The sequence below is a fragment of the Microcaecilia unicolor genome, chromosome 6, assembly GCF_901765095.1.
Source record: "Microcaecilia unicolor chromosome 6, aMicUni1.1, whole genome shotgun sequence".
NCBI lineage: Eukaryota > Metazoa > Chordata > Amphibia > Gymnophiona > Siphonopidae > Microcaecilia > Microcaecilia unicolor.
Window position 1 is genome coordinate 14,152,598 of NC_044036.1, and position 18,146 is coordinate 14,170,743.

Here is an 18,146-nt window from a genome sequence, read left to right on the forward strand (position 1 = left end):
CAACGAATAGTTAAGCTCTGGAGGGAAAGTCCATAGTCTGCTATTGAGACAGACATGGGGAAAGCAACTTCTTGCCTAGGGATTGGTAGCATGGAATGTTGCTGCTAATTGGGTTTCTGTCAGGTACTTGTGCCCTGGGTTGGCCACTGTTTGGAAAACAGGATACTAGACTGGATGGACCTTTGGTCTGAGTCAGTATGGCTACTCTTATGTTCTAAACGAAAAAGCTGCCAAGTAAATAAAAAAAAAAGATATATTTTGTTCTCCACCTTTGAAGACACTGACTATCCAACTGGAAAAGCTTTAGACTTTTTACAGATGGACCACACATTTATTTTTAATAGTCTTTTTCTATTGTTTTCAATAGCGTTTGTTGCTATTGTTTTGGGTGAAGTAAAGCCCCGCCTACTGCCGGTAAGCCCCGCCTACTGGCTTCAGCCCGTATAACGGACTAGATAGGAACACCCCGTCTCCTATTTTCTTCAAGCCATTGGCCGCACATCGAGTCTTAGTAAAAAACAAACAAAACCCCAGAAACTAAAGTTAGTTTGTGAAACGTGTGTTATTTGATTCTTTTGTCGCTTGTGCTTTTCTAAGAAGAAGAAGAAGAACAACAACAACAACAGTCAGCAACAGCGGAAGCTCGTTGTGTTTCGTGAACACTCCAACTCCCGTCATGCCCCGGAGTGGTGGGTTGGTTCCGGGTTAAGGGGCGGCTTCCGGTACAGCATTTTTCAGTGTGTGACCCTGAAGTCCTTCTCTGGCGGCGTTTGAGTGTGGGATAAATAATGAAGCCGGACGTGGGGAATGTTGTGCTCGCGGCAGAGGAGGTGAGGTCGGGGTTCGGTGCTGGAGCTGGACTGGCCCGTTTCCCACGGCAGGGTCCCCTCCGGAGATGTAGGGCAAAAGCAGTGCGTCCGATCAGGCCTTGAAATCCCGCTTCCCAGTGAGATTTGAGCAGTTCACCCTCCTTGGACTGAGCCCCTCCCCCCCCTTGGGAATGGATTGATACCTACTCTCGGAGAAGAAGATGTGGCCTGGCTGGTTTGAGTAATGGGAAACAGAAAAAGCAGATACGTATATGAAAAAAAACAATATTAAATGGAAATTCGATGAAAATGAAATTCCTCTCCTCCTTCCTGTACACATTAATTGATTTGATTTGCTTACTTTATTTATTTTTTTGTCTATTAGATTGTAAGCTCTTTGAGCAGGGACTGTCTTTCTTCTACTACTACTACTTAACATTTCTAGAGCGCTACAAGGGTTACGCAGCGCTGTACAAATTAACGAATAAGGACGGTCCCTGCTCAGAAGAGCTTACAATCTAAAAGACGAAATGTCAAGTTGGGGTAGTTTAGATTTCCTGAGAAGAGATGAAGTGATTAGTTGCCGAAGGTGACATTGAAGAGGTGGGCTTTGAGCAATGATTTGAAGATGGGTAGGGAGGGGGCCCAGCGTATGGGCTCAGGGAGTTTGTTTCAAGCATGGGGTGAGGCGAGGCAGAAAGGGCGAAGCCTAGAGTTGGCGGTGATGGAGAAGGGTACTGAAAGGAGGGATTTGTCTTGAGAGCAGAGGTTACGGGTAGGGACGTAAGGGGAGATGAGGGTTGAGAGGTTAGGAGGGGCTGCAGATCGAGTGCATTTGTAGGTGAGTAGGAGAAGCTTGAACTGTATTCGGTATCTGATCGGAAGCCAGTGAAGTGACTTGAGGAGAGGGGTGATATGAGTATATCGATTAAGGCGGAAGATAAGACGTGCGGCCGAGTTCTGAATGGACTGAAGGGGGGATAGATGGCTAAGTGGGAGGCCGGTGAGGAGTAGGTTGCAGTAGTCAAGGCGAGAGGTAATGAGAGAGTGGATGAGAGTTCGAGTGGTGTGCTCGGAGAGGAGGGGCGAATTTTGCTAATGTTATAGAGGAAGAAGCGACAGGTCTTGGTTATCTGCTGGATATGCGCAGAGAAGGAGAGGGAGGAGTCGAAGATGACACCAAGGTTACGGGCAGATGAGACAGGGACGATGAGGGTGTTATCAATTGAGATAGAGAGTGAAGGGAGAGGAGAAGTGGGTTTGGGTGGGAACACAATAAGTTCCGTCTTGGCCATGTTTAGTTTCATCGAATTTCCATTAAATAGTTTTTTTTTCATATACGTATCTGCTTTTTCTGTTTCCCATTACTCAAACCAGCCAGGCCACATCTTCTTCTCCGAGAGTAGGTATTAATTAATTCCCCATACACAAAAAGTGGCACATAGGAGTTATCTTGTTGGGCAGACTGGATGGACCGTGCAGGTCTTTTTTCTGCCGTCATCTACTACGTTACTATCTGCTTTGTCTGTTTTCCATCGTGGAGTTTGCAGATCGGTTACCCTGCTGTTTTCTTGGTTTGAGAACCAGGGAAACTAGGGCTCAAACTCTGCTTTTTCTACTGATACGCCTTGTGCTTTGGGGCAAGTTAATTTAGCTCCCTTTGCCTCGGGTAAAGATCCCTCCAGGGAAAAGGGGAAGACCTGTTTTACTTGGAGATGGCCGGTATTTATTTATTTTATTTATAGCATTTATACCCCGCTCTTTCCCACTCGATAGCAGGTTCAATGCGACTTACAAGGTTACAACTGAAAAACAAGCTTTGCCTGATCTGGGCATCCCACAGCCAGCTTGATTTTTAGGATATCTGCAGTGAATATGAATGAGGCAGATTTGCCTACATCGATTCCAGTAGTGTTAAAATATCCCTTGATTTGTATCTGCCATTTTCAGGACACAGACCGTAGAAGTCTTGCCCAGAACTAGCCCCACCACCCAAACACCAGCCCCGCCTCCCAATCTCGGCTAAGCTTCTGAGGATCCATTCCTTCTGCACAGGATTCCTTTATGTTTATCCCACGCATGCTTGAATTCCGCTACCGTTTTCATCTCCACCACCTCCCGCGGGAGGTCATTCCAAGTATCTACCACTCTCTCCGTGAAAAAATACTTCCTGACATTTTTCTTGAGTCTGCCCCCCTTCACTCTCCTATTATGTCCTCTCGTTCTACCGCCCTCCCATCTCCGGAAAAAGTTCATTTGCGGATTAATACCTTTAAAATATTTGAACGTCTGTATCATATCACCCCTGTTTCTCCTTTCCTCTAGGGTATACGTGTTCAGGTCCGCAAGTCTCTCCTCATACGTCTTGTAACGCAAATCCCATACCATTCTTGAGAACGTGTAATACCAGAATAACTTTTAATAGGTAGAGTAGTAATTTGTTATAAATCGTAATCAGTGTGTCATTTTGAGGGGCTGAATTAGGTTGAAATCTAGTTTGGGGAGTGTGGGGGGCATTGGCCCCTGTTCCACCCCCCCTCCCCCCCCCCCCCCCCCCCCCCCACGAACTGCATGTCTGGAAGGGGAAAGGGATGTGTAAAAGATAATGGGGTTTTTTTTTGTTACATTTGTACCCCGCTCTTTCCCACTCATGGCAGGCTCAATGCGGCTTACATGGGGCAATGGAGGGTTAAGTGACTTGCCCAGAGTCACAAGGAGCTGCCTGTGCCTGAAGTGGGAATCCAACTCAGTTCCCTAGGACCAAAGTCCACCACCCTAACCACTAGGCCACTCCTCCAGTGTGAGGGGCTTCTGGCCCTCCAAACAATCGTTATGAGTGGGAATTGGCCTCCCTGGTGTGGTGGGAATTGGTGAGTGGGAAGTCCAGGTGGGAACTGACCTACTGGTGTGGTTAAACAGAGCTGCTATATAGTACCAGAACCATTACGAGATGAGGAAGAAAAGTTAGTAGCTGTGATCTTTCTGCCAGTATTTAATACTGCCTTTAAGCATTTACAGTCTTAAGGGCTTTGTTTATTAAAGTGTGTTAGCGTTTTTAGCATGTGCACAAAATTAGTGCACGCTGTGTAGGCGCCCATAGGAATATTGTGTGTGCATACGCAGCGTGCGCTAAAAGCACTAGCGCGGCTTCGTAAACGGGGCCCTAAATGACTGCATGACGTGGGGGGGGGGCATAATCAAACGGGGGCGCCCATCTCTAAGGACGGTGCCACGAAGGGGCGGGGAAATCCGTATTATCGAAACAAGATGGGCATCCATCTTTTGTTTCGATAATATGGTCGGGGACGCCCAAATCTCAACATTTGGGTCGACCTTAGAGATAGCCGCCCTTGGTTTTCGTCTGTAATGGAATCCAAAGACGTCCATCTCAGAAACGGCCAAATTCAAGCCCTTTGGTCGTGGGAGGAGCCAGCATTTGAAGTGCACTGGTCCCCCTCACATGCCAGGACACCAACTGGATACCCTAGGGGTCACTGCAGTGGACGTCAAACATTGTTCCCAGGTGCATAGCTCCCTTACCTTGGGTGCTGAGCCCTCCAACCCCCCCCCCACCCTCCACAGGTCTGCCTGCCTGAAGTACACTGCACCCACTACAACTGCTCCAGGTACCTGTATACTGCTGCGATGGACCTGAGTATGGCATTTGAGGCTGGCATAGTTTTTAACCTGTTTTTTTTTTTTATGGTGGGAGGGGGATAGTGACCACTGGGGAAGTAAGGGGAGGTCATCCCCGATTCCCTTCGGTGGTCATCTCAGTTCGGGCATCTTTTCACGGGTTGGTCATGAAAAAAAATGGACCAAGTAAAGTTGGCCAAGTGCTCGTCAGGGACGCCCTTCTTTTTTCCATTATCGGCCGAGGACGCCCATCTCCTAATCACGCCCCAGTCCCGCCTTCACTACCCTGCTGACACGCCCCCGTGAACTTTTGTTGTCCCCGTGACGGAAAGCCGTTGAGGGTGTCAAAAAATCGTCTTTCGATTAATCCGATTTGGGCGGCCTTGTGAGAAGGGCGCCCATCTCCCGATTTGTGTCGAAAGATGGGCGCCCTTCTCTTTCGAAAATAAGCGTGATAGGGACTTGTTCAAGGTCACAAAGAACACTGTCTTGGAAAGTGGGATTTGAAGCCTGCTTTGGCTGGTTTTCAGCACATTGCAGTAACCACAAGCCCGATGCAAGTTTTAAGGCGAGCGTTAGTAGTGAATTTCAGAGAGTGAGGTCATACTCCACATGCCCTGGCTTAGGAGCGAGGTTCTTTCCTGTCATGGTAAGAGCAGAACTACCCCATTTGGAGACGCTGGCCAGAGAGAAACCCGTTGTATGTATGAAGCTTCACAGCAGATCGAGAATCTCCAGACTACCTCGTCCTTTAGTACTGAGTTACATCTAACTTTCACCCCATTTCTTTTCTCTAGGAGGAAGAGGAGGAAGAGCTAGTGGTAAGTAAATTTGAATTGGTGCTTTAGCCCCTTCTGTACAAGAAGCAAAGGCACAAAGGACAGATTTGTAACAACAGTAAGGAATGTGTGACTGAAGACACAAAACTACACTGTGGGGCCCTTTTACTAAGCTTCGTAGGCGCCTACGGACGCCCAGCGCACGTCAATTTGGAGTTAAATGCCTGGCTACCGCGAGGCCTCGGCGGTAATTTATTTTTAAATGTGCGTCCACTACGTGTGCCGGAAAATTAATTTTTTATTGTCATACGCATGGCAGAAACCGGACAGTAATCGTCATTCTACACGTGTCAACGATTCCCGCACGGTTACCACGTGAGACCTTACACGTGCCAATTTTTATTTTGCCGCACGTCCATTTTCGGCAAAAATTTGAAAAAGGCCTTTTTTTTTTTTTTTTTTAACAGGCGCGCTGAAAAATGGATCTGCGCACGGCCAAAACACGCACCTACACTAGCACACATCCCATTTTTCGGCGTACTAAAGTAAAAGGACCCCTGTATGTGTTATGAATTAAAATGAGTTTCAGTGTATCCTCAACTTACAATTATGAGGAAGGACGTTAATATTTTAAAATGCTGCTGATTTCTAAAGCAGATTAAGTTACTGGTTGGGGGTAAAAGTCTGTTCTGTTAGTACGTAGGCGACACACAGCCCAAAAAGGAGGGCCATGGAGTTAATCTAAATTGAACTCTGCAGCAAGCACTACATGTTAAAGTGGGTGGTTAAATAATGAAGTTTAATTTCATGTTATTGAAGCATGCAGTTTATTTAGGAATGCTGTGTTTAGATATTGAAGAACACCAGGTACACACAGTGGATCCAAAAAAGAGTCCTCTCTCATGTAATGTCTTCCCAAACAATGTCTTTATTAAAATCAATAAAAGCCCGACACCAATCGTGTTTTGGCAACACCGGCCTGCATCAGGGGGTCTATAAATAAACAAATATATTGACATAAATAACTAAACATAATACAAAATATTTAAAACAAAAAAAAAAGGATGAATATCAAACATGTAAACGGCGAGTGACCATACTCACTCGCAAATGCGCAGTAGAGACCTTCTCTGCCCCGCCCCCACGTCAATACGTGATGACGGGGGGCGGAACACAGAGGGTCTGTACTGCGCATTAATGCTGAGGGAGGGACACCGCCGTCTAACGCTCCCCCCACCCGAGTCGCCGCCGCCACCCACCTTCTACCCGGTCGGGCCCTCGCTCCGCTATTGAAACAGCGAGGGTCCGGGAACGCAGCACTGAGCTCTGCTGAGCTGCCGACATCGCCCTTCCTTCTTCTTCTCTGCCTCTGTCCCGCCCTCGACGACGTTACGTCACACGAGGGCGGGACAGGCAGAGAAGAAGAACGAAGGCCGACGTCGGCAGCTCAGCAGAGCTCAGTGCTGCGTTCCCGGACCCTTGCTGTTTTAATAGCGGAGCGAGGGCCCGGCCGGGTGGAAGGTGGGTGGTGACGGCTCGGTGGGGGGGCGCGAACTCGGAGGGGGAGGGGCAGCGGCGAACTTGGCGGTGGGGGCGGGCCTTTCAACCCCCCCTTCCTATAATAGCCCGTTTTTACGGGCTCAAAGTCTAGTCAAACATATAAACGGCGAGTGACCGACTCACTCGCAAATGCGCAGTAGAGACTTCCTTCTCTGTCCCGCCCCCGCGTCAATACGTGATGACGAGGGCGGGACAGAGAGGGAAACTGCACCGCCGAGGTTGATACCGCTCCCCCCCACCCACCCACCCGAGGTCGCCGCTACCGTTACCCCCCCACACCCGGCCCGGGCCCTCTCTCCGCTACTAAACTTACACATCCATTCGCCGGAACGCAGCACGCATATCAGCTGAGCTGCCGTCGGCCTTCCTTCCCTGCCTGTGTCCCGCCCTCGCTAACGTTACGTCACAGGAGGGCGGGACACAGGCAGAGAAGGAAGGGCCGACGGCAGCTCAGCTGATGTGCGTGCTGCGTTCCGGCGAATGGATGTGTAAGTTTAGTAGTGGAGAGAGAGAGGGCCCAGGCCGGGTAGAGGGATGACACAATCTTGATTATTTTTATTTCAGTTTTACTTTGATATTGATACTTGGCATTCCTTTATACATTTTTCACATTTGATTATGATGTCTGTGTGTTGGTATCTATCCATGTGGAAGCATGCCTAGTTCATCTTATTTCTTGTTTTTGGTTCCATGGAAATATGTTATGTGCCTTTTGGATATGTATCAAATATATGTGTATTATTTTAAAACTAGTAAAAAAGCCCTGTTTCTGATGCAAATGAAACGGGGGCTAGCAAGGTTTTCTTCTGTGTGCATGTGGGAGTGTGTGTGTCCCTGCCCTCTCTCCCCTCCCCCCTCTGAGTCCTTCATTGTTACAGAGAGAGCGATTTGATTTCCTGCTTTGCTGTTTTCCTTCACTGTTTGTGTTAGAGAGAGAGCAAGGGCGGGGCAGACACTCATGGGGAAACCGGATATCTCTCCCCCTTCACACTTCCGGTTGGAGGCTTCATAGAAAGTTGGTGTTGCCTTTTATATATAGAGAAGTAAAAAAGCCCCGTTTCTGATGCAAATGAAACGGGGGCTAGCAAGGTTTTCTTCTGTGTGCATGTGGGAGTGTGTGTGTTCCTGCCCTCTCTCCCCTCCCCCCTCTGAGTCCTTCATTGTTACAGAGAGAGCGATTTGATTTCCTGCTTTGCTGTTTTCCTTCACTGTTTGTGTTAGAGAGAGAACGAGGGCGGGGCAGACACTCATGGGGAAACCGGATATCTCTCCCCCTTCACACTTCCGGCTGGAGGCTTCATAGAATGTTGGTGTTGCCTTTTATATATAGAGAAGTAAAAAAGCCCCGTTTCTGATGCAAATGAAACGGGGGCTAGCAAGGTTTTCTTCTGTGTGCATGTGGGAGTGTGTGTGTTCCTGCCCTCTCTCCCCTCCCCCCTCTGAGTCCTTCATTGTTACAGAGAGAGCGATTTGATTTCCTGCTTTGCTGTTTTCCTTCACTGTTTGTGTTAGAGAGAGAGAGAGCGAGGGCGGGGCAGACACTCATGGGGAAACCGGATATCTCTCCCCCTTCACACTTCCGGCTGGAGGCTTCATAGAACGTTGGTGTTGCCTTTTATATATAGAGAAGTAAAAAAGCCCCGTTTCTGATGCAAATGAAACGGGGGCTAGCAAAGTTTTCTTCTGTGTGCATGTGGGAGTGTGTGTGTTCCTGCCCTCTCTCCCCTCCCCCCTCTGAGTCCTTCATTGTTACAGAGAGAGCGATTTGATTTCCTGCTTTGCTGTTTTCCTTCACTGTTTGTGTTAGAGAGAGAGCGAGGGCGGGGCAGACATTCATGGGGAAACCGGATATCTCTCCCCCTTCACACTTCCGGCTGGAGGCTTCATAGAACGTTGGTGTTGCCTTTTATATAGAGAGATCTATGTGTGACACTTCAGCCTACGGTTTGATGGAATTTTTTTTTGAAATTCATTGATTTGAACTCATATTGGTTTTGTATTTCTTCTTTACAATTTCATTGTAATTCAGCTGTTTCATCTGTTCCAACCAAAGCTGATAAGTATGTTTTTAGAGTATCATTATACTTATTATATTCATCCTTTTTTTTTTGTTTTAAATTTGTTGTATTATGTTTAGTTATTTATGACATTATATTTGTTTATTTATAGACCCCTGATGCAGGCCGGTGTGGCCGAAACACAATTCGTGTCAGGCTTTTATTGATTTTAATAAAGACATTGTTTGGGAAGACATTACATGAGAGAGGACTCTTTTTTGGATCCATTGTGTGTACCTGGTGTTCTTCATTTCTCCTGTGGAGAGATCACCTTCTGTGGTTGTTTCGTGTTTAGATATTGGACAACAAGTGCCAGAGCAAAATTGTGTAGCTCTCTTGCTTTTTTTTTGTTGTGTGTGTTTGTTTGCTCACTAGGATCCCTTAACAACGGTGAGGAATCATTGTGAGCAGATAGAAAAATGCGCGAAAGCACACGAGAAGCTGGAGTTATGCGAGACCCGCGTGACTTCGCGGTCACACACTGAGGAGGAGTGTACAGAAGAGCTTTTTGATTTCCTGCATGCCAGAGACCACTGTGTGAGTAACAGCATCAGGACACTTTCTTTCTTGGTGAATTCCAGAAAATGTAATTCCTTACCAAGTGGAAGCCAGAGACACATTATGAGCAGGGGTGGAAAGATAGTGAGGAAACCTGAGTGCCAGCCAAACAAAAAAAACAAACAAACTTGTAACTTGTTTTTTTTGTTGTTGTTGTTGTTCTTTTTTTTTTTTGTTTGTTTTCCTTTTATTTTACCGAGGGAAGTAGGTCTTGTGTCTTTATTTGTCATGTGGAGAGTTTATATTTTTCTACTCAGTGGGAAGGGAGTAGCCACTGTGATACTTATCTTTCTAGACCTTTCGGCCACGTTATGATACAGTGGATCGTAGCCTGTTCTTATCCCAACTCTGTTCCATTGGGCTTCAAAATACAGTTCTTGATTGGTTTTCATCCTATTTTCAGGACAGGAGGTACATAGTTCAATAGAATATCAAACTTTTGACCCTTATACGCTCAATTGTGGGGTTGCACAAATCCATACTTGCCCCAACCCTTTTTTATATTTACCTATCTCCGCTTCTGACTCTTATATAAATCACTTGATCTTATTCCATTCATTTATTTGCTGACGACTTACAGATGCTAGCAAATGTACCCTCTTAACACTGCCTCTGAAATAGCTGATCTGAATCTTAGCTTAGCGCGAGTAGCAGACTGACTACACTCTAGCAAGTTAAAGTTCAAGCCAGATAAGTCTAAGTTGCTTGTATTTGGTCGTACTTGTATGCCCCCCCCCCCCCCCACCAATCTTTTATTTTATTTATGAGAATTTATTTACTGCCTTTTTGAACGAATTCACTCAAGGCGCTGTACAGTAAGAATAAATCAAACATAAGCAATAGACAATTACAACAGTAAAATTATTAAAATTCTGGCCGCCGTACCTCAAAAAAGATATAGTGGAATTAGAAAAGGTGCAGAGAAGGGCGACGAAGATGATTAAGGGGATGGGACGACTTTCCTATGAGGAAAGGCTAAAGCGGCTGGGGCTCTTCAGCTTGGAGAAAAGGCGGCTGAGGGGTGATATGATAGAGGTGTATAAAATAATGAGTGGAGTGGAAAAGATAGATATGGAGCGTCTGTTTATGCTTTCCAAAAATACTAGGACAAGGGGGCGTGCGATGAAGCTGGAGTGCAGTAAGTTTAAAACAAATAAGAGAAAATCTTTCTTTACTCAGTGCGTAATTCGACTCCGGAATTCGTTGCTGGAGAATGTGGTTTGGACGGCTTCCTGAAGGAAAAGACCATAGAATGTTATTAAATGGACGTAGGGAAAAATCCACTATTCCTGGGACAAGCAGTACACAATGCTTTGCTCCGTGGATCTTGTCGGGTGATTGTGACCTGGATTGGCCACTGTCGGAGACAGGGTGCTGGGCTAGATGGACCTTTGGTCTGTCCCAGTGTGGCGATGCTTATGTCTTAATACAAAGTATGGCATAGTACACTAGTTACAATGTCAACACAGTACATAGTAGAACATTTTAATAGACAGTGTATGGTATAAGCAAAGATGGAACATATAGATAGGTAAGAGAGTAAGAGGAGTTAGAAAATAAGGGGACTAATTTTAAAGAAAGTTGCACATGAGATGTCAGAGGGATGGTTAAATGTTATCTCATCTAGGGTAGGAGTGGATAAACATGTGCTGCAGTATGTGCAGCCTGTGTCACTCGTGTGTGTGTGTGCGCGCGAGACTAAGGGCCGTGTTTACTAAGCAGTGTTTTATAGGTGCGTTAACCATGTACATGCCTACAGTATCCGTATAGGTGCCTACATGATTAGTGCAAGGTAAAAGGGCCCCATAGATTGCAAGCCCTCAGGGGACAGGGAAATACTTTCTGATACATAAGGTAACTCTGAAGTTTTGGAACAAGAGCGTTGAGGTTTATTCTGAATACAATTTCTTCAGTCTGTGGGAGGAAAACATAAAGGCCCGATCCATATCTGCAGGAGAAAACACCTTGCAAATCACAGAATTGTGTGTGAAATGTAAATTTTCTTCTCTACTATTGAGTCACTCTGCCTGGAACGATTTAGATTGGCTCCTAAATTTGGGTCCCTTTGCATTTTTGTTATGCTATAAAGGACTTGTTTCTCACCAATTCTCTCATTTGAGATTTGAGGCGAGTTACATAAAGCAGACTAGTACTGATTCAAGAATTACCTGAAAAGAAAAGAAATCAACACAGCATCAGATCTTTCCATTGCGTCAGCAGCAGGTGAATCCAGAAACCAGTGGATTGTATCCGTCTACCAGCAGGTGGAGATAGAGAACTAAATTGCCGAGAGCTATACCATAGTGGGACTTGATATACCACTTTTTTGTGGTATTTTGCAACTACATTCAAAGCGGTTTACATATATTCAGGTACTTATTTTGGTCCTGGGGCAATGGAGGGTTAAGTGACTTGCCCACGGTCACGAGGAGCTGCAATGGGAATCGAACCCAGTTCCCCAGGATCAAAGTCCATTGCACTAACCACTAGGCTACTACTCAACTCCAAGTAGTATATCTCTATCTCCAGCAGGTGGTGGACGGATCTGTCCCAGCTCCTGAGTTTCTAGATTTTACAGTCTCCTGGGCTGTTTGCTAGTTGAGACCAGGGGTGTGTGTGGTCAGAGACCCTCTTTGGAGGCATACTGGTGTTCTGTCCCTGCCTCACCCTGTGAACGCTGTATTTACCAGTGCCTTGACTGCTCAAACTTCCTCACAAAAAAAAAAGAGCATTGCCTTTGCAGCATAATTTTTGTTTAACACGGGGATTGATTCTGAGGAGGAAATCAGAGTACTGCACTGGGCTGTGAGTGCTGTCCCTTTCCTGTCTCCATTTGGGTGAGCGACTGTCTCCTCTCCGCTGTAATTTGTTGGATGGCGGTGGAGACAGTTAAATGCTGCTCCCGATTCGGGAAGCACCGTTCAGTGGCGTGGGTGTGCAGCCCAGACTGTGCCATGAACAAGGGGACCGATTCAGGCGCTTCTCTGGTGTGCTGGCTTCCCGTGCGGAGCGCAAGGACGTGGGCACCATTTTGATTTCGCCTGCGGTTCCTGTCTTGGATTTGCTGCCATTCTCCTCTGCTTCCTAGGGGAAATTAAGCAGGGATTTAGGAGGGAAGGACGGCGGTGGGTCTCCTCTAGGTCCGGGGGTCCCGCAGAGTGTGTCGTCAGCAACCGGAAGTGAGGCGGCTGCTGATGGGATGCTGTTTTCCCCCCGAATCTGTCATTCTCTTGCATCAAGTTTATCTGTTAAAATGTGCTCTGCCCCCCCCCCCCCCACCCCCTGTTTTTTCTAGTGAGAGTCGGGAGTCTGAATCAGTGCTGGGGGAAGCAAGTGGTTGTCTATTCCCAGTTGAGGGGCTGCAATCTCCGAAACGCAGATGTCTGGATTCAGAGTCTGAGCATGGCTCTAGGGCACCCAGGTCTCTTGTTCCTTCGATTCCCGGGGGTTCAGGGGAGTCTTTGCGGTCCCTGGCTGCGCTGCATGTTGAGGAGGGAGAAATCATCTCTGAAGAGACTCAGGACACCTCAGCAGTGCGTATCTTTCATAGAGAGGAATTGTCTTCTCTTATTTCCTCGACTTTAGAGGTCTTAAACATTGCAGATCGTCTGCATATGTCTCTGCAGGTCGTTCTTCTCCGGTGGGCATTCGGGTTCATTCGACTCGTTCTCGCTAGATCTTGGGCGGAAACGGGCATGCTTTCGGTGGAAGAGATTTGTCGGGCAGTGAGGCGTCTTTGCATTCCTTTGCTAAGCATTACAGGATTGATGTCTTGGTGCGCATGGATGCGCAGTTTGGAGCTTCGGTGTTGGCGCGCGGAGTGTCTGCTTCCCATCCTACCTAGGGAGTGCTTTGGTACATCCCACTGGTTTCTGGATTCATCTGCTGCTGGCGCAATGGAAGGTAAAATTATGTCTTACCTGATAATTTTCTTTCCTTTAGTCGCAGCAGATGAATCTAGGATCTCACCCTGTGTCTTTCAGAAGCTGTTCGAAACCTTTTTTCCTTCTATCCATGTTCCCAGATCAGGATCTAGGTTTCCTTTCAGATGGGATTCTTGTCTTCTGTATATAAAAAAAATAAAAAAAATGGCAAAAGAAGCAAGAAGTGTTGAACACAAGAGGACATTGATTATGTTGTTGCCACGTTGGCAGTTCTGTTTAGCGAGTTTTCTTGTGCTTTGTTTTGACTCAGGTTTGAGGAAGTTTTCAGGTTTTTTTCACTTTCTACTGCTTTGTGATGGGACATGTATTGGCTTTAGGGCTGGTACTATGGTATAGCTCTCGGCAATTTAGTTCTCTATCTCCACCTGCTGGTAGACGGATACAACACACTGATTTCTGGATTCATCTGCTGCGACTAAAGGAAAGAAAATTATCAGGTAAGACATAATTTTACCATAATTGGTATACAAATAAGTTTTCAGAACTTTACGAAATGAATAGTAATTTCTACAGGAAGATTATTCCATAAATGGATAACTAAGAAGAAAAAGGAGTGAGAAAATAAAGACAACTCTCACACTTTTGGTTGAAGGTAAGGCAAAAGAAGATCATTACAGCCCCTAGATGTCATTATAGCATTTAACCTTCTTATCAATTGATGAGCATCTAAAAACGAGTGGAACAGATGGAGTTGTTTTAATTTAAAATAGGCTCTTCAAGTTAGACTATTAAACTGTGGCTCATAAGGTCCATCAAGCCCAGCATCCTGTTTCCAACAGTGGCCAATCCAGGTTAAAAGTACCTTGCAAGATCCCAAAACAGTACAGTACATTTTATGTTGGTTATCTTAGAAATAACCAGTGGATTTTCCCCAAGTCATCTTAATAATGGCTTATGGATTTTTCTTTAAGGAAGCTAGCCAAGCCTTTTTTAAACCCCGCTAAGCTAACTGCTTTTACCACATTTTCTGGCAGCGAATTCCAGAGGTTAATTACACATTGAGTGAAGAAACTAAGAGCGTTCCCAGGACTCTTGACACTCTCTCAACATTCAATTGAGTCCCTTTTCTGTTCAAAATAAATTGTGGAATACTTGACAGATTTAGGGTAAACCATAATAATTTGGTTTTGTCAGCATTCGATTTAAGTCCATCAGAAACAGACCATTCCTTAATCCTTTTAATACACTCATTAATACCAGTAGAAATAGAATTATTGCCTTATGAACAGGAACAAGGAAAAAAGTATGAGCACAAGACGGCATGAACTTGCCTAGATTCAAAATAATTTGACCAAATGAACTCATATAGAGGTTGTACAGGAGTGGAGATATGGAGGAGCCTTGGACAACTCCACAACGAGGTACCCAAGGAGATGTAAAGCTACTGTCATTTAGAACTAGACACTGCCTTTTCTTTAAAAGGGACTTAAACCCGTTTAATACAGAGCCCATAAGTCCAGAGTTGGATAACAGATGTAATAAAATGATTGACAGTATCAAAGTTTATTTTGATCTAACTCGCGTCTTTTCAGTGGTAGACAAAAATATACAAGCAACAAAGCCCATTTTGTGAAATGGCTCTCATCTAAGTGATTTCTCCTCTATCCCCTGCCCCCCCTTCCATGTCCAGCGGTTCTCCTCTGCCCTCCCCTCCATGTCCAGCGATTCTCCTCTCCTCTCCCATGCCCTCTTCTTCCTGCCGCTCGTGTTAGGTCAGGTCGCAGCGGCGGCAGGCTCGGCTCGCGTCGCCTCCAGCCTTCCCTTGCCTTCCCTCTCACTGTCCTGCCCTCCTCTGACATCATTTTGTCTTTCTGTGAGGGCGGGAAACTGAGAGGGAAGGGGAACGCTGGAGGCGAGCTGACCTCAGCTGATTTGCCGCCTGTTACGAACCCAGCCACCCAGGGAAGCAGGGTGAGCAATTATTATATATATTGAGGTACAATACATATTTCCCTGTGAGGCAGTAGAGGTTAAAGTGACCTGTCCAAGATCACAAGGGACGTCACTGGGAGAAGCAGGATTCGAAACCTGGCTTCCCTGATCCTTAGGCTACCGCTTTAACCGCTAGATAACTTTAAATGTTATCTTTCCAACCATGGACCTAACTTTTTTTTTTTTTTTTTTTCTTGCATCCTGCAGGTGGCTCACAAACTTTTCAGCAGCTTAAAATAGCATTTGAGGACGCATTGTTTCATCAGAATACGGTCCTTCTCACCTTATTGAAGTGAAGGCTGGCTCCATTCTCCTCCAGCTGTGCTGTGCTGTGCTGATCTAGGTGTTCAGGCCTCCAAGCAACTCATCCAGTAACTAAATACACAAAAAGTATTTTTGGTTTGCTATCGTAATAAATATATTGAGTGTTTGTGGAAATGGGTTTGTGTTTTGTAATTTCTAAATCTTGAAACGGTGTATTAGAATAAAGAAACCGTGTTTGTATTTAGCATGCTGTACTGTATAAGCTTTGATGTACATACAGTGCTCTGGCATTCTCGTAAAGCAGCAGCACTAGCTAGAATTGCAGCTTGTCTCTTCTTGATTTTTCTCACTTCCTCTTTGCTTTGATGCCTACATCTCCTTTTCTTTTATGTTCTGGCACATCTTGCATCTTTAAACATTTTTGTTTTGGTATAATAGTTGTACAGCCTTTTTTGTTGTTGTTTTTGTGCGCCCTGCGGCTTGTTTTTAAACATCTTCAAGCTCACAAAGTCGAAGCAGATGAATTTGGCATTTAAATACAAATGGGGGATATGGCTGTAAATAAAAGGATATGGAAGTTGCCAAGCTCTACAGGAGCTTTCAATGGCCCCTGTCTACATGAATTGCTTGGTATTCACTGAATTGCACTGAATACCCTGGTGTGTGTTTTGGGCTGTAAGGGATGCAAGCAAGAAAGAGGCAGCTGGCTAAACACAAGTGGAAAACTTTTATCCCCCTAACAGGGCAATGAGTATAACCCTGCCATTTGGAGAAGACCCTTCAGCTGATTCTCCCCAGAAAAACCCTTTCCCCATGGTGGTCTGTTTCTCTTGCTCTGTTAATGACAAAATTCAAAATGATGGGGTGGGCTGGCTAGGGGCAAAATGGAGCCCTTAATGAATATAAGAGAAGCCCATACTGGATCACACCAATGGTCCATCTAGCCAAGCATCCTGTTTTCAAAACAGTAGCCAAGTACCTGACAGAAACCCAAATTGTGGCAACATTCCATGCTACAAATCCCTAGGCAAGCAGTTGCTTCCTGTGTCTGTCTTAATAGTAGACTATGGACTTTTCCTCCAGGAATTTTTCCAAACCTTTTTTAAACCCAGATACGCTAACCACTGTTACCACATCCGGTGGCAAAGAGTTCCAGAGCTTAACTATTTGTTGAGTGAAAAAATATTTCCTCCTGTTTGTTTTAAAAGTATTTCCATGTAACTTCATTGTGTTCCCTAGCCTTTGTACTTTTCGAACAACTAAAAAAATTGATGTACTTCTCGTTCTACACCACTCGTGATCGAGCTCTACAAAATCCTGTCTCCCTTCATCCGTTTCTTTCACAAACTGAAGAGCCCTAACCTCTTTAGCCCTTTCCTCATCCTGAGAGTTCCATCCCCTTTATCATTTTGGTCGCTCTTCTTTGAATCTTTTCTGATTCCGCTACAACCAGTCAAAAGCAAACATTCCCAGCACAGTAAGCTTTGTGCATCGTACCCTGAGTGTGGTACAGACTCCTTTCTCTTCCTTGGCCATCACAATGATGGTTTTCATAGAATAATTAGTGAGCTCTTTTTATTATTAGGAAATTGTGAGTGTGCTATAGATCTTCACAGAAAGAACATAGTAACATAGTAGATAACGGCAGAAAAAGACCTGCACGGTCCATCCAGTCTGCCCAACAAGATAACTCATATTTGCTGCTTTTTGTGTATACCCTACTTTGATTTGTACCTGTGCTCTTCAGGGCACAGACCGTATAAGTCTGCCCAGCACTATCCCCGCCTCCCAACCACCAGCCCCACCTCCCAACCACCGGCTCTGGCACAGACCGTATAAGTCTCCCCAGCACTATCCCCGCCTCCCAACCACCAGCCCCGCCTCAGACCGTATAAGTCTGCCCAGCACTATCCCCGCCTCCCAACCACCAGCCCCGCCTCCCGCTCTTGACTAAGCTCCTGAGGATCCATTCCTTCGGCACAGGATTCCTTTGTGCTTATCCCACGCATGTTTGAATTCCGTTACCGTTTTCATTTCCACCACCTCCCGCGGGAGGACATTCCAAGCATCCACTACTCTCTCCGTGAAAAAAATACTTCCTGACATTTTTCTTGAGTCTGCCCCCCTGAGGCCAATGCTTAAGAAGCTTTCTGTGGCCCCATTATTGCATCCACAGAAAGTATGTGATACGTAGAGGCCTACATATCCCTACTGCATCTCCTGGTTTCTACTCATAGTATGGGCTTGACACAAATGCAGACTGATGAGGTTTTGTTATGACCCCAAGTTTGGGAGCCCTGAGCTAAACAGCAGAAAGAACAATAGAGAGAAGCATTACAAGCAAAAACAGATTGGGGGGGGGGGGGGGGGGGTGGAAGCACTGACTCTGTGCTATATATTATATAGAGGTACAAATCACAGATTGCTATATCCTTTCCTCATTATTTTAAGCATCCATACATTAGATTACTTATGTCTGTACCCAGTGACATTATTACACTGAGCCGATATTTATGGAAAATTGGTATAACCATCTCATGATTATTTAGTCTAGTACTATCCAGTGGATACAAGCTTGAACAAAACAGTCATAGGTTGAACCAAATT

General features: G+C 45.6%; 1 protein-coding gene across 1 annotated transcript; it reads left to right on the top strand.

The window, feature by feature from the left end:
* Nucleotides 1-700: 700 nt before the first annotated feature.
* LOC115472708 (cytochrome b-c1 complex subunit 6, mitochondrial) lies at nucleotides 701-15,858 on the top strand. Its single transcript, XM_030207070.1, has 4 exons — nucleotides 701-830; nucleotides 5,243-5,266; nucleotides 9,217-9,378; nucleotides 15,483-15,858. The coding sequence occupies exons 1-4, from the start codon at nucleotides 789-791 to the stop codon at nucleotides 15,513-15,515; spliced, it is 261 nt and encodes an 86-aa protein (XP_030062930.1). The 5' UTR covers nucleotides 701-788; the 3' UTR covers nucleotides 15,516-15,858.
* Nucleotides 15,859-18,146: the final 2,288 nt, after the last annotated feature.